General features: G+C 41.7%; 1 protein-coding gene across 2 annotated transcripts in view; it reads left to right on the plus strand.

Annotated features, from left to right (window-relative positions):
- The window catches only part of fer1l4 (fer-1 like family member 4), a 139241-nt gene extending 117666 nt beyond the window's left edge, over window positions 1-21575 (plus strand). Inside the window, exons 38-45 of one of the 2 annotated variants that reach the window (XR_011339998.1) lie at window positions 160-314; window positions 3050-3210; window positions 5375-5460; window positions 8873-8971; window positions 9922-10163; window positions 14349-14635; window positions 17268-17415; window positions 19123-19188. Coding sequence is in view for 1 of the 2 variants with exons in the window: in XM_069884593.1 (XP_069740694.1) it covers window positions 160-314; window positions 3050-3210; window positions 5375-5460; window positions 8873-8971; window positions 9922-10163; window positions 14349-14635; window positions 19123-19223; window positions 20300-20480 (1312 nt within the window). In the remaining variant the exon portion in view is untranslated. Of the gene's footprint in view, window positions 1-159; window positions 315-3049; window positions 3211-5374; window positions 5461-8872; window positions 8972-9921; window positions 10164-14348; window positions 14636-17267; window positions 17416-19122; window positions 19224-20299 lie in introns of those variants that run through there. The other variant, XM_069884593.1, reaches the window with a different exon arrangement.
- Window positions 21576-25727: the final 4152 nt, after the last annotated feature.

Consider the following 25727-nt stretch of genomic DNA (forward strand, 5'->3'; position numbering starts at 1 on the left):
ATTTTCAAACTCAAAGTAATGGATTTTTATTCAGTATGTGAAGGTAAATGGACAAAGGTAGATGGAGGAATTTGTCGCAGAAGCTATGATCTCATCAGTGGTGGGTCTGAATAGAAGTGAAAGACATTTCTCTTGGAGCTTGTTTAATTGTTTTTGCAGAGAAGGTTACAACGCATGGCGTGACTGTCTGAAACCGACGCAGATATTAGCAAAACTCTGCAAAGATTTACAGTTATCCGATCCTGAATACAGACGGGAAGAAATCAAAGTCGGCAGCAAAATATTCAAAATCCCAAATGACTTGCTGCCAATAGGTGAGAATAGTGCTTTTGTGAATTTTAAGACAGTTTTCATTTTAATTCAATAATTGTAGGGGAAAGGAATGGGAGGAGGAAATAGGTGGCCAGAAGGAATGACAAGAGTATACTAGAACCAAGGATAGTGAGGAGCAATGGAATAAAGGATCATTAGGTGATTAGACTGGTTCTTCTAGTTTAAAATGACCCATTCTTAGTAAATAAAGCCAATCAAGAGTAGTTTTAACAGTGTGAAATATGGTATCACTGAGGTTCATTACTGAAGTAGCAATTCTTTCTTTTATATTCGTATGTTTTCTTGAGTAAAGTTTTTTTTGTACTACCATTAAGTAGAAATTCCCATACAAAAAGAATCTCAGGGTTGTATGTGATGTCATGTATGGACTCTGACAATAAATCTGAACTTTTAACTTTATTTATTTAACCCATTAAATCCAAATCAAGATCATAATGAAGACTATGAAACTTGAATTGTCAGGAAAGAAAATCAATTGGCTGCAGATCTATTGATCTTGCCTGTTATTGGCCATATGTGCCTCAGGCCTACCTTTAGAATCATAGAAAGATTTCAGCATTTGAAGAAGGCCTTTCAAACTCTTGTATCTATGCTAGCTCTCTTCCAGAGCCATCTATTATGTCCGCCCTTGGCTGCTTCTCCATTCCCTTTCAAATTTTACGTCACCGTGCATTTTATCTTGAAGACTACAATGGAGCCTGCCCCCACAACATTTGCAGATAGTGTGTTCAAAGTTCAAACCACATGCAGCAAAATTAACACTGAAAAACATTTTTTTTTCAGAAAGTTTAATTCCTGAAAAAAAAATTGGGTATTATGATAGACAACTTCAAGCCGAGCACAAGGATACTTTCAAATTTGCTGTATCGTGTAGGAAGTTGGAGAAACATTACATTAATTTTTATTGAATTTAGCATGTTTAATCACATAATGATGCTGACACATTGCATTAGTTCAACTGACCTAAAATATTTTTCCACTGATTTTCATTTGTACTGAGCATGTTGCCTCAATTATTACAAGCCCAGAGGACCCATAAACCCAGCAGCAATAGATATTCACCAAGACCAATGGATACTTAAATAAAAGTTACTTTTAATTATCTTTAAACATGAAAACAGGATCAAACTTTAACTTATTACTATTAACTTAACTCCCTTCTAATTCTAAGCGCACGTGTATGTAATGTGTATGCAAGTTTAGAAAAGTTCTTTGATTCACAGTCCAATCTCACTTCTCAAGTTTACTGGTTGCAGGCAATTCTTATACTGTGCACAGAATTTAACATTTATGAAGTTCACCAGGCTTTGGTGCTTGAAAGGTAGATGGTTACTGCTCAGGAAGGTTCTTGTTGGTTTTCAGAGAGATTTGTTGTTCGCTGGACACCCACAACTGATTCCTTTTAATCAGTGTCTTGCCGAAGAAACTTGCCCCCTCAGGGTTCTCCAGATGATAACCTCTTTCAGGTCACCACAGAGTTCCTTTTTGTTTCCCTTATTTCAAGTGAAACATTAGGCAGCCCATGCTTTCCTCTTGCATGAACCACAAGGGCTTTGACCAGGCTGAACTAAGCAGTCACAACCCGTCTTCCAAATAGGGTTTTCCACAAGCTTTCCAGCTTGTCCTGTTCCAATCCCAGCTGCTGTTGCTGACTATAAAACTGCAGAACTGAATTCCCTCTCTCTCTCTCTCTCTCTCTCTCTCTCTCTCTCTTTCTCTCTCTGAGAGAAATCCTGTTTAACTCTCTGTGCTTGCAAAACCACATGATCCTCTTCGAACAGCAAGTTCCACTCCAGACAGTTTGCGGCTCCAATGAGTTATTTCATCTGTTACCTTTTTGTAAACAACAGTCCATTAGTGAAGTCTCTTGGGCATGCTCCAAAGCTTTTGCAAAGGCTCTCGGCACCGTCCTGTCCAGCGTGAGCAGGGCTCCAGTATTTTAAGGAAGATCTGTTTAAAGTGGTGGTATGTGACCTACACTAAAAGTCCTGCTCCCAATTTATCTCCCAAAAACATATCTATGTACAATACAAACACAACATAATCTGTCACACAATGTCCAACAACAGTCGGCCAGCATTGATGGATTCCAGTTGCCCTGATGCCGCTTTTCTATGGTCGCAATGTCCCGGTGAAACTTTTCACCATATTTGTTACTGACTGCACCAAGATCAGCAGGGAAGACGTCCAAGTGTGAATGCAGAAAATGAATTTTCAATAACATTGCACTTCATGGTTTTGTCTGCTCGAAGTGGACTTAAAATACAACAGAAAATCACAAAAATGCTATATATAAAACATTGTACGTGATACGAAAATAGTAAGGTGATTTTTATGATCAGCAGCTCAAAATCTATAAAATACACCCAAATGTGTTCAGGAATCAAAATCTTTGTTGTCCAGTGTAATTTCCTCTTTACTCTTATCCTCCCCTTTATTATTATATCTGTGACTTCCAGACTTCAATCCTTTCAATGGTTGCAGCCATGGTTCCAGACTCCAGACTGCATTATCATGTATGATCATTTCAAATCCCTTCTCATCCTGCTCATGTGGAACTGGTTCCAGGTCCCCTACAGTGTTGTTAACAGTGCAAAAATTGCATGATCAGCTATCCCTTGACACAAGGGTGGAAACAAACTGCAGCTAGATTTGGGTTTCGAGATGTTGGTAATTACTAATCATTGTCCTTTTGACTAATGCTTCTGCATTTTAGTGGAGAACAAGGAAAGAGGGCTTCCTGAGATGTCTGAAGAGGAGAAGGCTTTGTATGTGTTAAATCACTGGGAGGATATGCCAGAGCATTCCATTAAAATGGTGCCAGAACATATAGAAATCCGGAAACTCCATAATTCTGACAATCCAGGAATGTCACAGGTGAGCAAGATGGAAATCCCATTATTATTCCTTTTGTGAACCGAGTTGGCACCAGAGGGCTGTATCCAGAGGTTGGTCAGAATGTTTCCATCCACAGGAACATTCAGTTGCCAAGGAATTGTTTTAGGAACGAATTGTTAACTATTCCGTTGAATTATATTTTTGATCAGGTCTCAGTAGGAAGATGATATGTGCCTTTTGCGAGAGAATAGGGGATAGAGGATGGTGCCTACAGAATGCCAGTCAAGGTGGAAGAAAAGTGATATAAATTTGAAAAAAATAGAAAATATTTGAAGCATAGACAGCACCCTTGGAAAGACCCATCACCCTAAATGTTTCTTCTTTCACAGATGTTGCCTGATTTGCTGGGGGGGGGTGTCAGAATATTGTTTTCATTTCAAAATATTAAGTTACAGATGCTGGAATCTTGAGCAACCAACTAGAAGCTGGAAGAACTCAAAGCATTTGGCAGCATCTGTTGGGTAGAAATGGCTGATATCCTTTATCAAACCTACTGAATCCCTCCAGCTTCTCATTGTTTGCTGAAGGATGTTGGTATTGAGGTATGATGATTAAATCATGAGCGAAATGCAGCAATCTGGGGCTGCCTACACATCACAGAATATCAGCACTGGCCTGCAATATGAATTCAGTTATCATCAAGAAGTAATCTCGAGTTTCTTATTGATGGCTTGCGTATCCCTCATTTTGCCTTTGGTGGTCTAAACAACCTTTGCTACCCTGGGGTGCTAACAAGGTAACCCAGCGTGGAGCTGTCATTGGTGATCAGCTAGAAAAAATGATAGAGAAATGGGAGATGGGATTTAATGGAGACAAACATGAGGTGGTGCATTTTGGAAGGACAAACCAAGATAGGACATACACGGTAAATGATAAGACATTGAGGAGTACGGTAGAACAGAGGGATCTGGAAATACAGATAGATGATTCCCTGAGAATGGGGTCACAGGTAGATAGGGTTGTAAAAGAGATCTTTTGGCATATTGGGCTTCATAAATCAAAATATTGAGTATAGGAATTAGGTTGTTATGATATAGTTGTATAAGACATTGGTGAGGCTAAATTTGGAGTATTGTGTGCAGTTTTGGGAGTCACTATCTCGGAAGATCTTTCCTGGAAAGATGGCATCATGAAGAAAGCCTCTACTTCCTCAATCTAAAAGCAAGATTGAAAGAGTGCAGAGAAGATTTATTTTCCACAGTCCTGAAAAGTTCAAGTATTTCTCTAATTTTCTTCTAACTTCTTTTGATAAGTATTTGTTGAATCTACTGCCATTTCACAACCCCTTGGCATGTAAACAGGATAACAAGATTATGATCGCGGACTTCAAGAGGACGAGGAATGACCACCCTCCACTACAACTCTGCAGCAGAGAGAGAGTGGAGAGCACCAAGTTCCTTGGAGTTCACTTTAGTGACCTATCATGGACCCACAACATCTCCTCACTTGTCAGGAAGGCATAACAGCAACTGCACTTCCTCAGAAGACTGAAGTGTGCAAGGCTACTGACCACCATCATGTCAACCTTCTACAAGAGTTCTATTGAGAATGTCCTGGCCAGCTGCTTCATAGTGCAGTATGGTTGCTGAAGAGGATGCGCAAAATCATTGAGGACCTTTTTCACCCAGCACACATCATTTTTCAGCTGCTCCTGTTGGGAAAGAGATTCAGGAGTATCAGAGCCAACACCACCAGGCTGAGGAACAGCTTCTTCCCATGAGCAGTGAGAAATTTGAATGATCAAAGGAAATGCTCACACTAACCATCTGAAACTCTCATATTTACTAAACAATATCAATTTATCCGTCCATTTATTTATTTAAATATATGCATATGTGTCTTGTTTATGTACTGTTTGCATGTTTTGCACTAAGGATTGGAGAATGCTGTTGCATCGGGTTGTTCTTATGCAATCGGATGATAATAAACTTCAACTTGAAAAAGGAATAAAGAGTGGAATTTATTTTAACCAAACTTTGGTTCTCGATCATTAATTGAAGAATTTAAGATGCAAATTTTGTCATGGGTTAGCTTGTATAACAGATTTAAAAGGGAGCAAGTCTGCTTCTCTGAATTTTTTTTGAGGACAGGCAAAGAAAATGTTGAGATTCAAACTGACATGTGTCAATATTGGTTTTTCAAGGGCCAAGTCCACATGTGGGTCGATATGTTCCCTGTTGATTTACCAGCACCTCCACCAGTCAATATAAAACCCCGTAAACCAATCAGGTAAGACTTTACATAACTAAGAATCAGTTATTTTAGCATTAAGTTATATTCTACAATTTCTCTCCTAAGTTCTGACATTCTCTTAGAATATTTTGCTTTCTGAGTGTAGAGAAGGTGATTGATTGCCATATAGTCCCTTCTTGAACTTCTGCTAAGATGCCATTAACATTTAGGGTTACACGTTACATCAACTATAGTTAATTGGTGAGGTAACATTGCCATCCCTGTCATTGGAGAAGATCTTATTTCTGGCATAGGAGTCTGTGCGGCTGCAGGAGTCCTGGAGGCAAACCCACGAACATCGAACACAGCACAGTAGGGTTGTCTCCTCGTTTTCTGGTGTCCAGCACTGGTCTGCTCTCCCAGAGTCCCTCAAGGCAGTGGCCGAACACAGGTGCTGCCATTGTGGGCCTAGAACCCACGGTTGCAGAATTTTAAATAAAATCACCATTGGGTCCTTTAACAGGCCATTTAAAGCCTGTACAGAACTGCCAGCATTAGCACTGGGTGGTTGGACCACGTGGAGGAGTACTGAATCTCCACTCCCCGGGTCCACACTGGTAGCAGCTCTGCCATTTTTTTGACATTTAGAGATATTGAGGTGCATGGATTGTTAGGAGTATGGAGGGCTATGGTCCAGGTGCAGGTCAATGGGATGAGGCAAAATAAGTTTGGCACAGAGTAGATGGGCTGGATAGCCTATTTCTGTGTTGTAGTATTCTATGGTTCTTCTTTCTGATCTTTACCCAAATTGTTTTAGTAGATGAGCCATCTCTGAGTACAACTGTGACACTCTCCCCGATTAGAAATGCAATCATTCCCCTTCATTTGTCTCCCTCTCTATTCTGCTTAAAATATTGAAATCCAAATCATGGACCTGCCTGTCCTGTTCCTCTTGCAGCCAAGTTTCTGTTATGGCCTTGACATCTTAATTCCATGTACTGATCTAGGCTCTCGGTTCATCTGCCTTACCCACAGTGTTTCTTGCATTAAGATAAATTCACACCAAACCATCAGTCTCCCTGTGTCATTCAGCCTTCCTGTTCTTCCTTTCAGATATAACATATGTCATCCTCTCTACTCCTTCATTTGCGGCTCTGGTTCTTACCCCACCACTCCCCAGTAATGGGTCATTCAGCCCATCTAGTCTGTGCCAAACTATGTACAAATCTAAGACTTTCATCTTTTTACAAGACAATATTTTGAATAGATGAACTATTTGTCCTGCATATGTATTATCTCTGGTTGTGTGTGTCTTGCACTGAGGACTGGAGAAGGCGGTTTCATCGAGTTGTACTTGTACAATCAGATGACTATAAAGTTGACTTGACTAGTGAAGATTCCTGCCATGATATTGGTCTCTTTCCAGTTAAGGTGTAATCCACTTCTCTTGTACAGGTCCCACCTGCCCTGGAAGAGATCCCAATGATCCATATGTCTGAAACCAATTCCTTAGCCATGTACTGAAATCCACCTTCCTTCTATTTCTTGCTTCACTGACATGCGGAACTGGTAGTAATCCTGACATTACAACCTTGCACATCCTGCTTTATAACATTTCCTAGTGGTGCCAGCCTCTCTTGTCTTGTCTCTGGTGAAGCTTGACCTAACCACATATTTTAGAAACAGTAAGAACAGGTCTGGACAAAGCCAATCTCAAGAATGTGTAATGTATACACCTTCAAAGTATTACCACGTTCCAAGTGGACACCATTTTGTCCAATAATTACCCTTGATGATCCACACTTTACACATATGAAGGAAGAATCACATCTGCCTTTTGTAAAATGTTCTCCTTGAATTACTCTTTTGGTTAAAAAAAATGACTGCAGCCAGCACCTTTTCCATCAAGTAATGGTAGTAAAAACACAATCAGCAGGTCAAACATTGTACTTTACATAACAAAAATAAAGATACATAACCAACATTTCAGACTTGATCCCTTCATCAAAGTACCCTGATAGTTTGTGTACTACTGGAATAATATATGGCCAAGTGACAATTTAAACAAGGTGAATAAAATAAGATTTTGTTTCTGGTAGGAGAATAAAATTAGTCATGAAATCCCCAGGAATGTTTTCTTCACAAAATATATGGATTTCTTGCTCTCACATGTCTGAGGATGCTGGCAACAATGGGAAAATGAAGGGTGATACTAGAGAATGGAGTGAAACACGAAAGTCTGCAGACACCGTGGTTGAAGTAAAAACACAAGGCTGGAGCTGCTCAACAGGTCCTCTATATAGCAAAGGTAGATAACCGACATTTTGGGCTTGAGTGAAATGTAAGCAGGTGCCCGATTTGATGTTTGACCTGCTGAGTTTCTCCAGCCTTGTGTTTTTACTTTAATCACAGTGTCTGCAGACTTTCGTATTTTACTTCCATCTTTTAATGGTGCTAATTAAACTTGGGACCCCATCCTAAATTGCCGAATCTTTTCAGAAGTGTCTCTTTGAACCGACCACTATAGTTATATGAACCTCGACGGTCTGCATGTCAGGAAGGATCACACACTTAAATTTTCCTTTACAAGACCATGCTAGGGAAACCCTTCCTTTTCTTCAACCTTTTTTACCTGCACTCTGTATCTTAGGTGTGACCACACCACTCGAGCTTCCATCTATGACCTTCTCAGCCTCTCAAGTTCATCTAACTCCAGCTCCAAAAAAAGCAAACAAGAACCTTTATTAAAATAACTTTCTGAATTTTGATGTGTGACTATTTACAATGTAAATGGCATAATTCTCTGGGGAACTAAACTGGTTTATTCCCCTAAACCAGATCATCATTTTACTCATAAATGTTGGCCATTTGAATTTGGATTTTCCCATTCAACTTCCAGTTGATTATCTCTGACTGTGCACCATACAACCAGACAAAACGGTATTTTTACAGACCATGGTGTACCCACGTACTCATTTCTCACATATTAATCACATATATACATAAAAAATAAAACAAATATCTATAAATATTTTGAAACAATTTACTCAATTGCATTTATCAGTGACCCAAAGTTGCAGGATACTTTTCATCAATCTCATAGCCTGCGGGAAGAGGCTATTTCCCAGCTTGGCAGTCCTGATTTTGATCCTCCTGTACCTCCTTCCTGGTGGTAATGGGTCAAAGATCCTGTGTGATGGATGGTAGGGATCCTCGATAATTCTTTGAGCCCTACTTAAGCAACATTTCTGGTGAATGTCGCCAAGGCAGGAAAGGGAGACCCCAGTGATCTTTTGGCCACTTTAATGATCTTGTGTATTGATTTCTTAAATAAAATTCATTATTCAAAATACTAAGCAATCCAGTTTTAAAAACACAAAATCTTCTTCAGTTTTTAAAAAATGTAATTAATTTACTGCAGAATTTTATTATTGCTCATTTGTGTTCTTCCATGCTATGTGTCGATTAGCTACGAGCTGAGAGTCATCATCTGGAACACAGACGATGTACCCCTTGATGATGTGAATCCGTTGACAGGAGTCCGATCCAGTGATATCTACATCAAAGGGTATTCATCAAATTTATAATTTTGCAGCACAATGTTTCCAACTGGATCCCTCAGACCCCTCCACCCCACCCCCACCCACCCCTGCCTCCCTTTCCTCCATCTTGCCTTCTGTTCCTTTAGGTAGCTGGAAGCTCCAGTGGTAACTCATGTTTTAGTCAGTTTTTGCTTTTATCATGAGGCTGCAATTGGTGAATATACCCATTAGATTTGGGGTGGGGCAGTGGATGGGTCTGATTAATGATTAGGATGTGAACGGATAAGGGTGGGTTGGTAAACTGATGGAGTTAGTGGGGTGGATAGTGTGAATTGGGAGAAAGGGCGATTTTCTTGAGAGTGAGATTATGGGGTTGAGGTAAGGTCAGATGGGAGGTGGATATGATGGAGCGGTTGAGGGTGGGGGAGTGTGGTTGATGGGGTGATTTGGATTTTGGCTGAGTTTAAATGCTGGGTGCCTGGAATCTGATTTGATTGTGGTTATTGGTGGTTGGGACGTGTGTGAATGCTACAGCCTGAAAGAATGTATGTTTACCTTTCTCCACAGAAAATGATTTTATCAACAGGACCACGTCTATTTTTTTGGAAGCTGTGATGAGATAATTTTCTCTCCTTTTGCTGACTAAACTACTCCAAATCAGTTTGAATGATATTTCTTAACTGTCGAAGGTGGATATTGTTGATACTTCTCCTGCCCCACTGAGGATCATTTGGGAAAAAATACTTCTGAGCCAAGCCATCCCAATTCCCTCCCCCAGAAATAACTTCCTTACATCCAATCATTTTATAAATCCACATTCTTCTTGCAATGTCTGTCATATCAACACAATGTGAAATGGGAGTAATTCAGTTAAGAACCGCAACTATGAAGAAACCGATTTGATCCCTGACATTATTATCTCTACAGGAAAACAATTTTAAATCATTGCTTGTAAAATTATTATTTAAATTTGCAGATGGATGAAGGGTTTGGAAAATGATAAACAAGAGACCGACGTCCATTTTAACTCCCTAACCGGAGAAGGAAATTTCAACTGGAGATTTGTGTTTCGCTTTGACTACCTGCCAACAGAGAAAGAGATTGTTTTTAAGAAGAAAGAATCAATTTTCTCCTTGGAGGAATCAGAGTTTCGGCAACCTGCCATCCTCATGTTACAGATCTGGGATTATGATTTGATTTCTGCCAATGACTTTCTTGGTAAATATTTAATATGATCTAGTTCAGAATCGATTTTACAATTTTCCCCTTCTCTTTTCCTATAATTATTCTTTCCAATTCTAAATTATTTCAAAACTATAGGAAGTGTTTGGACAAATTTGAATTGTTTTCTCTAGAAAGTCAAGGGAAGACCTGATTGGTTTATAAAATGATGAAAAGTTTTGATCAGGTGGTTCGAGTCCTTTTCCCAGGATGGAAATGTCAAATAGCAGAGGGGAGAGGTTTAAGGTGGAGACAAAGAGTCTGCAGACGATGGAAACAGCTTGAATCATCAAAGCATAAATGACCATGGGCCAGGTGTAGATTGATATATACGATGATCGGCAAAGACATGGTCATCTGAACATTCTGAATTACTTGCTTCCTGGATTCTATAACTCCAAGCTTGGTTGATGTGCTATGAACGAGAACTTGCAGGTCGTGAAGTGCCACATTTCCCTTCCTTGGTGATGAAGTTTGTGGGTTTAAGAGCTGCTTTCAAAGTGGCCAACCCTAAATTTCCAGATGTTGCCCACTCCGGCCCTGTGGTGGAGGAGTGCTAAGAGCAGTTGATAGGATACCAATTAAATGGGTTGCTTCGATTTTACTGACGTGAATTGTCAGGGGAACTGATTCAGACAAGTGGGAAGTATTTCATCCCACACCTTAACTGCGTATTGTAAATGGGAGAAGCTTGCAGAAATCTGTCTCTCACTATTTTATCCTTGTGTTCTATTTTCTCTTCCTTTATCAATTTGTTTGATATCCTCTGCTAAATTTTAAAATGCCCCCAATCCTCAAACCTAAAGCTTTTTTTTACAATTTTATAAGACTTTCCCAGAAATTTATCATTAATTTCTCCTGTATATTTTTGCTTTGACTGAATGTGCATATACCTTGAAGGGCTCAGGCCCAAAACTTTGGTTATATATCCTTACCTCCTCTGGACACTGTGAGGCCGGCTAAGTTACTCCAGCATTTCTGTGTTTTGGCTGCAATCACAGTGTCTGCAGACATTTGTGCTTCCCTTTGTTTCATACCTTGTATTGCATTTCCAATGTATTTCATGAATCTCTGCAGCTCCTCAAGCAATCTCATTAATCCCATTCTCCCATTAATTCTCTACAACCTACATTGCAGCAGCCTCCACTAATACCCCTGGCAGACAAAGAGACCAAAGGGAATGAAGTGCTGGGGTGGGGTGGGGTGGGGTGGGGAGGGGAAAGGTTTGTCAAAGAGCAGAGTAATCTTGTGGGGAGATGGGGAAAGAGGGGCTGGATCCAAGGATGGGGGATGAGAATAGGTCAGAGGATGGGTGTTTTCTACTCTTCTCCTCCCACTCCCTTTGGTTCCATCTGGTATCCCAACACCCACCATTGTCACCTTCTTATCAGATTCCAGCACAGGCAATCTTTGACTTTATGGACATGAAGAGAATGTTTTCTATGCTGCAGGAATCTGGCACCAGAGGGCACAGCATCAGAATACAAACACGTCCCTTTAGAACAGAGATGAGGAGGAATTTCTTTACCCAGAGGGTTGTGAATCTATAGAATTTGTTGTCATGGTCGGCTGTGGAGGCCAAGTCATCGGATATACTTAAGACCAAGGAAGATAAATTCTTGATGAAGAAGGTAATCAAGGGTTACAGGGAGAAAACAGGAAAATGAGATGAAGGATAGTAAATCAGCCATGATGAAATGGCAGGGCAGACTCGATGGACCAAATAGTCTAATTCCTCTCCCACATTTTATGGTCTGATCACCCTCTCCAATCTGTGTAACTCATCTTCCTCCACCTGACCCCTTTCTTTGCCTCTCTCTCCCTTTGTCTGGTACTGCCAGTGTACTGCCTCTGTCTGTTACATTTCACCTCTCCCTGGCTCCCTCCCACAAAGGTCCCAATTCTACCCTTTCCATCATGTGCTCTGTACACTGGCTTCTCTTCTCCACATCCCCAGTCTCAATGAACGGGTTCAACCCAAAATATCGATCACTAATTCTGCTCGGCCCATTGAGTTTCTCCAGCGGATGTGTTTAGCTTCAGATTCCAGCACTGCAGACTCCTGTGTGTCTCTGTTCTGTGGCACCAGGGAGACAAATGTACCATACCGGAGTACACAAAAGTGCTGCAGAAACTTACCTGGTCGCACATCAGCCATTAAAAGGCAAGCAACATTCTGGGACTAAAGTAAAAACACAATGCTGGAGAAACTTAGCAGGTCAAGCAGTGTCCTTTATATAGCAAAGGTATAAATACATAACTGACGTTTCGGGTTTGAGCCCTTCATCAACGTATTGAAAAATGTTGGCAGGTGTTCGAACAAGAGTAGGGGAGGTATGGTCGTAAAGGCAGGAGGTAGTGGGTGGAGAAAGGAGGGAGGAATCAGCAGCAATCAAGGGGAGGAGAGATGGCTAGGTGAAAGGAGGCGAAGGGAGGGAGAACAGGAAAGGGAGGGAAGAGGGGAGCAGGGTAGCAGAAACTGGAAAAATTGATGTTAATGCATCTGGTTGGAGAGTGGCCAGATGGAAGATCAGGTGTTGTTCCTCCAATTTGCAGGTGGTCTTTGTGGGATAGTACACAAGGCCATGGACATAAATGTGAGTGTGGCACAGAACTGAAATGGTTGGCTGCTGGGAGGTCTCTGTCACTAGTCCAGATGGAATGACATTTCGGGCCCGTTCCTTTCATGAGATTCTGGAAAAACAGGTTGGTGCCTGAATGAAAAAGTGGGGAGGAGAGGAAGTGGGAGAAACACAGACTAACAGGTAGGAAGGTAGAAGTGAAAGATGCTGAGGTGATATGGGGAGGGAGCAGAGGATGAAAAGGATAGGAGAAGGAAGAGAAGGTGAGCTGGAGGAAAGAGGGCAGGGGGGAGGGAGAGTGACCAAGGGAGGGGTTAACAGCAATTGGAAATTGGAGAAGTCGGGTTGGAGAGTTCAGAGATGGAAAATAAGGTGTTGTTCCTCCAATTTGTGGGTAGCCTCAATTTGGCATTTCATCAGGCTATGACGTGTGGAATTAAAGTGTTGGTCACTGGGAGGTCCTTGATGTTGCAGCGGACCGAGCGAAGGTGCTCATTGAAGCCACCCCGTTCTGCATCCACCCTCCCTGATGTAGAGGAGGCTGCATCAGGAGCACTGAATGCAGTTGAAGATCTCTGCAGATTCTCCTCTCCTCCCCTCCCTCCCACCTTTTTAATTCACTCATTTACCTGTTTGTCCAGATTCCTGACGAAGAGCTCATGGCCAAAATGTAAATGATCTTCAGCTTCCTGTGGATGCCGCGTGATCTGCTGAGTTTTGGCAGCACTTCCACGCGTTGCACTCGACCACAGGTGCAGATCAGCAGATGTCCTTGTTTAATACTGGAGTTTTGTCTGTGGCTCCAGAAACACTTTTTGTTCCCCAAATATAGAATCCCTAATCACTGTGGTTCTTTTTTCTCCCTACTCCTGCACTGCTGAGCTACTCATAGTACCACTCCCATTTCAAAACATTAGGTACGCAAGCATCCAAGAGAAAGTTTGTGTGACACATGGGTCTCTGGGACTGCCTGCCTGGGTGGTAATCAATTCCCTCACTGCCTTAACTTTGTAGATAAGCACAGTCCACTAAGATGTCAGTTTCTCAGATGCACTACAGTTGGTATCCCAACCCTGAAACCCAGAATTCATACTTCCTGGAAATGGAAAAATACATGAATTCCTCCGTGGCACATTCCAGCAAGTAGAACATCCTGCCAAATCTTCCCTTCACAGGTTTATAGAATGCAAGCAGGCATTTTCCACTGAGGTTGGGCAAAGCAAAAGTTAAAGGACATGGATTTAGGGTGAAACATGAAATATTTAAATGGATCATTGGGGGGAACTTCTTACTCAGAGTGTGGTGAGAGTGTAGAACAAGCTGCCTGTGGAGGTGGTTTAAAAGAAATTTGGATAGGTATATGGATGGGAGGGGTATGGAGGGTGATGGTACTGGTGCAGATTGATGGAGCTAGGTGGAATAAATCGCTTGGAACAGACTAGGTGGACCAAAGGGCCTGTATCTGTCATCCTCTGTGGTTCTAAAACTGTCAGGAAAACTCCCAGCCTCTCAGAAGGTTAGCCAAGATGACCTATCTCCTTATGCCAAGGTAATTTTTTCCTTATTTTTTTTAACCAAGATTCCCCCTTTACCACTGTAGGTTCTATTGAGTTGAAACTGAATGACATGATCCGACCAGTAAAGACGGCCGACCAATGCACCATCAAGATGGCAAAGGAGAAGGCAGGACCTCGCACCTCCATCATTCGGGGGAAGAGGATGAGAGGATGGTGGCCCATGATCAAGGTGAAAGAAGAAGAAGATGAAGAAGAAGAAGAAAATGATGAAAGCAAAAAAAAGAAAAAGAAGAAGAAGAAGAAGAAGAAGAAAGTAAAGATTGAGGATGTTGAGTTTACGGACAGTTCTGGCAATACGTACATTCTTCGGGTGAGATATTGTCTTCAGAAGAATACAACAAATAGGAGCAGAAGTAGGCTATTTGACCCATCAAGCCTTCTCTGCCATTTAATAAGATTATGGCTGATCTGGCTGTGGACAGCTCCACCTGCCATTTCTCCCTAACGTTTCATTCCCCTGCAAAAATCTATCTATCTATCTGTGTTTTAAAACATATTCAATGAGACATCCTCCACTGCTTCCCCGGGGAGAAAATTCCAGATTTACCGTTTTCTGGGAAAAGCAGTTCCTTCTCATCTCTGCCCTAAACCTACACCCTCGAAACTGAAGACTATGTCCCCCAATGCTAGTCTCACCTATCAGTGGAAACACCTTTCCAGCTTCTAGAACCATAGAACATTACAGCACAGAAACAGGACCTTTGGCCCAAACTATTCTTCTGCCTATTCTCACTGACCTGCATCCAGTCGATAACCCTCCATACCCATCCCATCCACGTATCTGTCCAAATTTTTCTTCAATGTTAAAATTGAGCCCAAATTCACCATTTCAGCTGGTAGATCATTCTGTACTCCCACCACTCTCTGTGTCAAGAAATTCCCCTCATGTTACCCCTAAACTTTTCTCCTTTCACCCTTAACCCATGTCCTTTGGTTTGTATCTCACCTACCCTCAAGTGGAAAAAGCCCATCTCCATTCACTCTGTCTATCCCCCTCATAATTGTGTACATCTCTATCAAATCTCCCCCCATTCTTCTACAATTCAAGGAATAAAATCCTAACCTGTTTAACTTTTCCTTGTAACTCAGTTCCTGAAGTCTGGGCAACATCCTAGTAAATCTCTTCTGCACACTTTCAATCTTATTGATACCTTTCCTGTAGTTAGGAGACCAAAACTGCACACAATACTCTAAATTTGGCCTCACCAATGTTTTATACAACTTTACCATAACAACCCAACTCTGATTTATGAAGGCCAATATGCCAAAAGCTCTCTTTACAACCCTATCTATATGTGACACCACTTTCATAGAACATACGACCTTTCAGCACAGTACAGGCCCTTCAGCCCTTAATGTTATGCTGACCCATATATTCCTTTAAAAAGTACTAAACCCTTCCTACCCTGCAACCTTCTAATTTTCTTCCATCCATGTGCCTGTCTAAGAGTCTCTTGAATGCCCTTAATGTTTCAGGCTCCACCACCATCCCTGGCAAGGCATTCCAGGCACCCACAACTCTCTGTGTAAAAATCATACCCCTGATGTCTCCCCTTCACTTTGTACATATGTCCTACAGTGTTTGCTGTTCCTGCCCTGGGTAACTGGCGCTGGCCATCCTATCTAGGCCTCTCATAATCTTGTTGACCTCTATTAAGTCTCCTCTCATCCTTCTATGCTCCAAAGAGAAAAGTCCCAGCTCTGCCAACCTTGCCTCATAAGATTTATTTTCTAATCCAAGCAACAACCTGATCAATCTCCTCTGTACCCTCTCTGTAACTTCCACATCCTTTCTATAATGAAGTGACCAGAACTAAACACAATACTTCCAAGTGTGGTCTCATCAGAGATTTGTAGAGATGCAACTTGACCTCTCTATTCTTGAATTCAGTCCCCTTATTAATGAATACCAGCATCCCAAAGGCCTTCTAACTATCCTATCAACCTGTGCGGTGGAAATTCCTTGAGGGATGTATGGATTTGAACCCCAAGGTCCTTCTGTTCATCCACATTCTTAAGTAACTAATCATTAGCCCTGTACTCAACCTTCTGGTTTGTCCTTCCCAACCATATTACTCAAGCTTATCTGGATTGAACTCTGTCTGCCATTTCTCCTCCCAACTCTGCATCCTGTCTATATCCTCTTGTAACCTTCAACAATCTTCAGCTTCATCCATAACTCCTCCAACCTTCATATCATCTGCAAAGTTACTGACTCATTTTTTGCCTCTTCATCCTGGACATTTCTAAAAAAAAATTTCACAAAGAGTAGGAATCCCAGAACAGATCCTTGCAGTATTATCAGAGAATTACATATCTGTATTCCCACATCTCTTCTGTACTACCACACTCCTTGGTGCCATACCATTTACCATGTATGTTCTTCCAAAATGCAACACCCCATCTACCATTTTTCATCCCATTTTTCCAGCTGGAACAGATCCCTATGCAAGCTTTGAAAGTTTTCCATGCTGTCCACAATGCCTCTAATCTTTGTATCATCTGCAAACTTGCTGATGCAATTTACCACATTATCATCCAGATCATTTATATAGATGACAAACAACAATGGTCCCAATACAGGCCTCCAGTCTAAGAAGCAATCATTCACTACTATTCTCTGGGTTCTCCCGTATAACCAATGTCAAATCCAATTTACTACCTCATCATAAATTCTGAGTGTCTGAACTTCCCATGTGGGAACTTGTCAAAGGCTTTACTAAAGTCCATGTAGACAACATCCACAGCCTTTCCTTCATCAACATTCTTGGTAACCTCCTTGAAAAACTTTAAAATTGGTTAAACACAACCTACCTTGCACAAAGGCATATTGACTTATCCCTAATCAGTACCTGGCTATCCAAATACTTGTGTATCCAATCTCTTTTACCTTACCTATCCCTCTCATATGTTTCTATAAGATACCTTCTCATTCTTTTCAGTTTCAATGAACAGACCCAGGTGACTCAATCTCTCATCATAGGTCAACCCCTCATCTCCAGAATCAACCTCTGCACTGGATCCAAAGCCAGCATATCTTTTCTCAAGAAAGGAGACTAGAACTGCATGCAGTACTCCAGATGCACAGTGGTAACAGAATCTTCTGCTCAAATTCAAACCCTCCAGCAATGAAGGCCAACATTCTATTTACCTCCCTGATAACTTTTTGTATCTGAAAACCAATGATTTGTAGCCCTGCGCTACTTAGAAGTAGTTTGGACTACACGTGGTGCAGTCAGGTTAAGCTCTGTGTTTTATTTGGGGCTCAGGCCCAACTTTTATACTTCTCATGTTCCTGCCGTTTCCCTTTTTTGCTTACGTCATAACAAGCAGGTTTCCCGTGCAAGGGTACTTTCCTGCATAACAATCCCTTCTTCCTCACACACTGTCCCTGACTGTTGGGTGTGCAGCAAGGTCAGTGCCATTTTGGGGTTACTGGTCTTTAAGCTGTCCTTGCTGTACACCCGCCAGTTCGCTTGCTAGGGCCAGTGCTGCTGTGTGGGCTGCTGGCCTTAAGTTGCACTCGCCGCCTGGAGTGCTGGCTTGATCACCATGGCAACGTGCCGCCACATGAACCATCCCCAGATCTGGTGGTATCATCCTTGGTGCCCAGAGGCAGAGCCTCTGCTGGCTTCAGTGGCCTGCCTCTCCAGTGTTGTGCAGGCATCTCGACCGGGTGCGCCAGGTCCAGGTGTGCCAGTTTTAGCCTGTCCGTGGTGAAGACCTCCGTCTTGCCTCCGACCTCCAGCTCGAACGTGGCTCCATTGTTATAGACCACCCAGAATGGACCCTCGTATTTCCTCTGCAGCAGTGGATGTTGTGGACCCCTGCGAATGAAAACACACACAATCTTGTAGGTCTTTGGGTATGTTGGTCCTCGCGTGTCCATGCCTGGAAGGTGGAGTCAGGGCCAGGTTGCCGACTCTTTCCCTCAGTCTGTGGAGCAAAGCTGCCGAGTCGTCTTGCTGTTTGCCTGGGGACGGAATGAATTCCCCTGGGAACACCAGTGGAGCTCCATAAACTAATTCAGCCGAAGAGCTATTGAGTCTTCCTTGGGTACTATGCAGATCTCCAACAGTGCTCATGGCAGCTCGTCTATCCAGTTAGGTCCTTGGAGTCTGGACACGAGAGCAGCCTTGAGGTGCCTGTGGAAGCGTCCCAACTGATGTAAAGGATGCTGACTATCTACCTATGTTTCTCATCATTTTTAAACCTCTGAGGGTCAACCTTCAGCCTCCTACTTTCCCATGATGTAATGTTGACCTATATAAACCCACTCCACAACAATCTCATCCTTCCCTACTCACACCCATAACTCTCTATTTTTCTTACCTCTACATTCCTATTGAAGATTCTTTCAGGTGTCTTTATTGTATCAATCTCCACCACCACCACCCCTGGCAATGTATTCTAGACACCCACTATTCTGTGTGTGAAAAGTAAACCTTACCCCAGACTTCTCCCCTAAACTTTTCTCCACTCACCTAAACTCTGGTACTTGCTATTGTCACCCTGGGAAAAATCTGCCAGCTGCCCACCCAACAAACAGCTCTCCTAATGTTAGTAACCTCTTTTAAATCACCTCCCACCTTTCATCATTCCAGAGAGAAAAGTCCAAACTCTGTCAACCTTTCTTCATGAGCCAATGTCTACTTCAGGCAGCATCCTGGTAAATATCCACACAGAACTCTCCAAAACATCTTCCCTGAGTATTACTAGAATATTCTCCCTAATCAACAGTGAAATGCCCCTCTCTATCATGCCTGAAAGTCTATAAATATTTGTTGTTTCTGACAGGGTAAAGTTGAAGCTGAGATGCACTTGCTCACTCTAGAAGAAGCAGAAAAAAGTCCTGTTGGGCTTGGTCGGAAAGAACCAGAACCACTGGATAAACCCAAGTAAGTGAACAAAAAAAAAAAAACACTGGTTGATGCAAATTCGAAACCCCAAAAGAAAATGCTGTAAAATAGTCAGATGTTCTCTTACTGTCTCAAAAGAGTTATGAGGAGCATTTACATTTATTTCTATATATGAATAAAACACCTTAAGCTGATTCAAAGAAGTATTATCAAACAGAATTTATCATGAGCTATACAGGAGATATTGAGGTAGAAAACCACAGCATTAATGTCATGTTCCTGCCTGTCCCATCTACTAACGTTCTCTTTGACTACAGAATTTGCCCATTTCAGTGATTTGCCCAGAAATATTTCCTTTTCTCTCCATCAGACCTTTCGGAAATAGTGATTGCCCTTGTTGCGTTGTCTTGTTCCCTTCATTTAACCTCAGTTCATGATGCCTTTAACACATAAATTTACACTCAAAGCAGTGGTTTTATGTCTCCCAGTGGATTTCACCTGAATTTGGAACATTAAGCTGACATTTTAGATTACAATTTTAACTTTTAAAATTTTATTTTTAATTTTAGAAATACAGCACGGTAACAGACCCTTCTGGCCCACAAGTCCATGCCACCCAAATACACCAGGCAGCACAGTTCGCGTGGTGATTAGTGCAACGCTGTTACAGTGCCAGTGATCAGGTTCAAATCCAGGGCTGTCTATAAGGAGTTTCTCCGTGTCTGCCTGGGTTTCCCCTTATCATTTAAAAATTGGGTGTAATTGGGCGGCATGGGCTCATGGGATGAAAGGGCCTGTTGCCATGTTGTAGGTCTAAATTTAAATTTAAAATACCAAGTATCTGGAAAGTTACAATAGAAGTGGATTTTCTCAAGTTCTGGAAGGATTTGAGTAACTAGCAAGAAAGGAGATTTGGATTGTTTGAAGTGTATTCAGTGAAAATATTGACTGGTGAATTATCAGCCATGAAAAATCGTGATGACTTGCAATAAATTAGACACTTGGTCTTCACATGTTGATGAATGTCAGATCATTGAATGTTCTCAGCACCAATGCAACAATGAGGCACATCTCACATACTGCATGATTAACTAATTTGTTCATTTCTTTTGCAGCCGACCCAACACATCCTTTAACTGGTTTATTAACCCATTGAAGTCATTTGTATACTTTATATGGAAAAATTACAAGTGGTTAATCATTGGCCTACTCGTCATCGTCATCCTGGCCCTCTTCATCTTCCTCATTCTTTACACCATGCCTCAGTTCATCAGTGAGAAGATCATCAATGGATGAACCCATCTCCACTGCAACTCCACCACCATGATGTCCTCAGAACTGTCAGTGCATCCTGGCCCTCTTCATCTTCCTCATTCTTTACACCATGCCTCAGTTCATCAGTGAGAAGATCATCAATGGATGAACCCATCTCCACTGCAACTCCACCACCATGATGTCCTCAGAACTGTCAGTGCATCCTGGCCCTCTTCATCTTCCTCATTCTTTACACCATGCCTCTTCATCAGTGAGAAGATCATCAATGGATGAACCCATCTCCACTGCAACTCCACCACCATGATGTCCTCAGAACTGTCAGTGCAGGGCAATGATCAGCTGCTCAGGGAAAGACAGACATTTAACCAGTGTTAGCTGATGGCAATTAATAAATAACCAATCATGTTGAAACAGACTGAACACCATTGAACAGATAATCATTTGTTCTCCTGCAACATGATGTATCAATGTATATTCTTTATTCCGAGTAGAACTTTTAGAAATACTGATATAAAATTGTAATGTATTAGAATGTTTGAGTATATTTGTTACATTGTGTCTAATTCCACAGTTAATTTCCAATTGAGTCAAGTAAAAGCAAATTGTATTTTTCATGCTTCACCTCTAATCTGGTTTTGACATTCTGATTGGATGATTACGTATTTCTAAAGTTTATTACGCCTCTCACTGTGTAAAATATGTCCAAGTTTGTGAAGTAAAAGTCAAATCAATAATGTGTCGAACTTGGGAGAATTGTTTTGGGCAGCATGCTTAGTATTAGCAGTGGTTAGCTCAATGCCGTTACTGCAGCAGCAAACCCGGTTCGAATCTAGCGCTGTCTGTGTGGGATTCTTCCCACCCTCCAAAATGTACAGGGTTCAAGGTTAATCGGGTGTCAGTTAGAAGCACGGGCTGTTACTGTGCTGTAATCGAATTTCATTTTTAAAAAATTAGTGTAAATGGCTGGATGAAGGGCACCAGAGATTGAGTGGGCTGAAAGGCCTGATGTCATGGTGTTTGTGTGCTCTGCACTGACCTTTAACTCAAATTTGCACTGTTTGACAAGTTTTCATTGTTTGTATCTAATGAAATATAAGCATTTCAGTCTCCCTTAAATTCCTGAGTGAACAGTGTTCTTCGTTCTTGCCCTTTTGAAGTTGTGGACAAAGTCGAGTAAATTACTATTCGTTACAAGAAATTACCACAATTATCGTAAATATTGGAAATGTGGGTTAGTTGGTGGGCAGGATTCTGAGAGATGGGATATATTTGCATTTGGAAAGAGGAGGATTAATTCGGGAGAGTCAGCATGGGTTTGTGCAGTACAAAGTGCGTCTCACCAATGTGATCGAGTTTTTCAGAGAGCGACCAAGAAGATTGATGAGTGTAGGTGTTGATATGGATTTAGCAAGGACAGCCACAAGATCCCTCATGCTAGACTAGTCCCAAAGATCATCACATGCGATGGCCAATTGAACACAAAATTGGTTTGATGGTAGAAGCCACAAGACATAGGAGCAGAAATAGTCTATTTGGCCCATCAAGTCTACTTTTCCATTCCATTATGGCTGGTTTACTCTCCTGTCTTCTCCCATAAAAATGAATCCCTTCCCAATCAATAATCTACCCAATGACCTGTCCTCCATAGTCATCTGCGCCAACTAATTCCAGATTCTCCATCCTCTAGGTAAAGAAATTCCTCCTCGTGTATGTTCTAAAGGGATGATTTTGTATTCTGAGCTGGTGTTTCTCATCCCAGACTCCCCCACCATAGCAAATGTCCTCTATCCAGTCCTTTCAATATTCTTTATTTCCTTGTCTAAATTCCAGAGAGCAGTCATTGAGCCATCAAAACCTCCTCATATGATAACCCTTTCACTCTAGGGATCATTCTAGTGAGCTTCCTCTAGACCCTCTCTGATGCCAACACATCCTTCCTTTGATAATCAGAATCACAAGCCCAAACTGCTCACAATGCTCCAAACACGGTCTGGCCAAATGATTTATGGAGTCTCGACATTTCATCTCATTTTATATTCTATCTATCTCAAAATGAATGCTAGTTAGTGCATTTACTGCCCTTACCTCCAACTCTACCTGAAAATCAACCCTTCGGGAATCTTGTATGAAGACTCTCAAGTCCTTCTGAACCTCTGATTTGTGAACTTGTCTACACCTTTATTCTTTCCAAAGTACATGATCATAGAATTCTCTGCACTGTATTCCATCTGCTACTCAGTTGCCCAATTTCCTAGCATGTCTCCTGTCAACTCAGTGCTTTCATCACATTGCCCCCCACCCCTCCACTATCTGAATCGACCACACATTTGGCTACAAAGCCATCAATTCTCTCATCTAAATCTGTGATATATCACATGAAAAGAAGTGGACCCAACATTGATACCTGTGACCACTGGCAGCCAATTACAAATCCCCACTCTCTGCCTCCTGCCAGTCAGCCAATGATCTATCCATGCTGATATCCTTCCCATAATACCATGGGCTCTTGCTAAGCAGCTTCATGTGTGGCAACTCATCAAAGGCCTTCTGAAAATCAAAGACAACTACATCCATTGACTCTGTTTGTCCCTCCTGTTACCACCTCAAAAAATTCCAATAGGTCTGTCAAGCAAGATTTTCCCTTAAGAAACCATGATGGCTTCTGCTTATTTTAACCATGTGCCTCCAAAGTATCAAAAAAACCCAATTTAATGATAGATTCTAACATCTTGCTAACCAACAAAGTCAGACTAACCGGCCTATAATTTCCTGCCTTTGCCTCTCCCCCATCCCCCCCCACCCCTTAAAAAGTGGAGTGACATTTACAACTTTCCAGTCTTCTGGAACCACTCCGAAAACCATTGATTCTTAAAGTTCTCAGCATTGCTACCTGTGTCACGTACTAGTGAGATTATAAATAGATTAATGCAGTTTAATACATAGCTAAAGACATGGTGTAGGAGGGAGGGCTTCAGGTTTCTGGATCATTGGGCCTCTTCCAAGGAAGCTGGGACCTGTTCTGATGGGACAGTTTGCATCTGAACTGGAAGGGGACTAATATCCTTGCAGGAAGGTTTATTAGTACTGCTCTGGTGGGTTTAAACTAGATTTTCAGGGGGATGGGAACCAGAGTGCCAGAGCAGATAGAGGAGTGGAGAAGGGAAAAGAATGTAAAAATGGCATGCATTGTTAGAAGTCAATGGGTTGTATGTGGTGGAAATATTCTCAGGTGCACCTATTTCAATGCAAGGGGTATTGTAGGAAAGGCAGGTGAGTTTAGAGTGTGGATTGGCGTGTGGAATTATGACATTGTGGCCAATAGTGAAACTTGGTTGCAGGAAGGGCAGGACTGGCAGCTCAATGTTCTGGGCTTCTGTTGCCTTAGACACAATAGAACAGGGTGGGGAGGGAATGAAAGGAGGAGGAGTGGCATTGCTCATCAGGGAAAATATCACAGCTGTGCTCAGGCAGGACAGACCAGAGGGCTTGTCTACTGAGGCTATATAGGTGAAGCTGAGGAATGGGAAAGGTATGACCACACTCATGGGGTTGTATTATAGACTACCCAATAGTTAATGAGAATTGGAGGTGCAAATCTGTAGAGAGATAGCAGACTGATGTAAGAAACAAAGCTGCAATAGTAGTGATTTTAACTTTCCACATATTGGGACTCCCATATTGTAAAAGGGCTGGATGGCTTGGAGTTTGACAAATGTGTTCAGGAAAGTTTTCTAAATCAATATACATAGGTACCAATTAGAGAGAATGCAATACTGGATCTTATATTAGGGAACGAGACAGGACAGGTGACAAAAGAATGTGTACGGGAAACATTTTGAGTCCAATGATCATAATGCCATTAGTTTTAATTATGAAGAAGGACGGGTCTGGACTTTGGGGTGAGATTCTAAATTGGAGAAAGGCCAATTTTGAAGAAATAATAAAGAATCTAGAATGCATGGATTGAGATAAGTTGTTTAAGGCAAGGACGTGTGATGTAAATGGAGGACCTTCAAAGATAAAATTTTGAGTAGTATGTTTCTGTCAGAATTAAAGGCAAGGTTAGCAGGCATAAGGAACTTTGGCTTTTGAGGGTTTGGAAAAAGAGAGGCATATAACAGGTATAGACAACATTGAGCAATGAGGTACTTGAGGTATATTTAAAAAATGCAAGAAAATCAAGACAGAAATCAGGAAGGCTATAAGAAAGACATGAGGAAGCTTTGAAAGACAACGAGAAGGTAAATCCTCAGGGTTTCTACTGGTATATTAAGAGCAAAATGATAGTAAGGGACAAAATTGGTCTCTTTGAAGATCAGAGTTGTCGGCTTTGTATGGAGCCAAAAGAGATAGGGAGTTCTTAAGTATTTTTTCCATCAGTATTCACTCAGGAAACAGGTACAGAGTTGTGTGAAGTGAGGAAGACAAGCAGTGAGGTTATGGAATCTATACAAGCAAATAAGGGTGGATAAGTCCCCACGGCCTGACAAGATATACCCTTGGACCTTGAGAGAATCTAGTGTAGAAATTGCGGTGGCTCTGGGAGAAATATTTAAAGTGTCCTGAGCCACAGGTGTAGTGCAAGAGGATTAGAGTGTAGCTCACGTATTTCCATTGTTTAACAAAAGCTCCAAAAGTAACCCTGATGGTGAGGCTGATGTCAGTGGCAGGTAAATTATTGGAGGGTGTACGAAGAGTTCAGATATACATATTTGGAACCCTAACCCTAACCCTAATGATTAGGCTAGCCAGCCTGGCTTTGTATGTGGTAGGTTGTGTTTAACTGATCTTAAAGAGTTTTTCAAGGAGATTACGAGGAAAGTTGATGAAAGGTTGTTGATATTGCCAACATTAATTTTAATAAGGCCTTTGACAAGGTCCCTCATGGGAGGTTAGTTATGAAGATTCAGACACTAGGTATTCATGGTGAAGTATTGAACTGGATTCGAAAATGGCTGGACAGAAGCCAGAGAGTGATGGTGGACGATTGCTTCTCAGGCTGGGGGCCTGTGACTAGTGGTGTGCCTCAGGGATTGGTGCTGGGACCATTGTTGTTTGCCATCTATATCAATGATCTGGATGATAATGTGGTAAATTGGACCAGCAAATTTGCAGATGACACCAAGATTTGGAAGTGTTGTGGACAGCGAAGCTTTCAAAGCTGTCAGAGGGATCTGGACCAGCTGGAATAATGGGCTAAAAATGGCAGATGAATTCAGATAAGTATGAAGTGTTGCATTTGGAAGGACAAACCAAGGAAGGACAAAC

This window comes from Narcine bancroftii, chromosome 6, assembly GCF_036971445.1.
Source record: "Narcine bancroftii isolate sNarBan1 chromosome 6, sNarBan1.hap1, whole genome shotgun sequence".
In the NCBI taxonomy this organism is placed as follows: Eukaryota; Metazoa; Chordata; class Chondrichthyes; order Torpediniformes; family Narcinidae; genus Narcine; species Narcine bancroftii.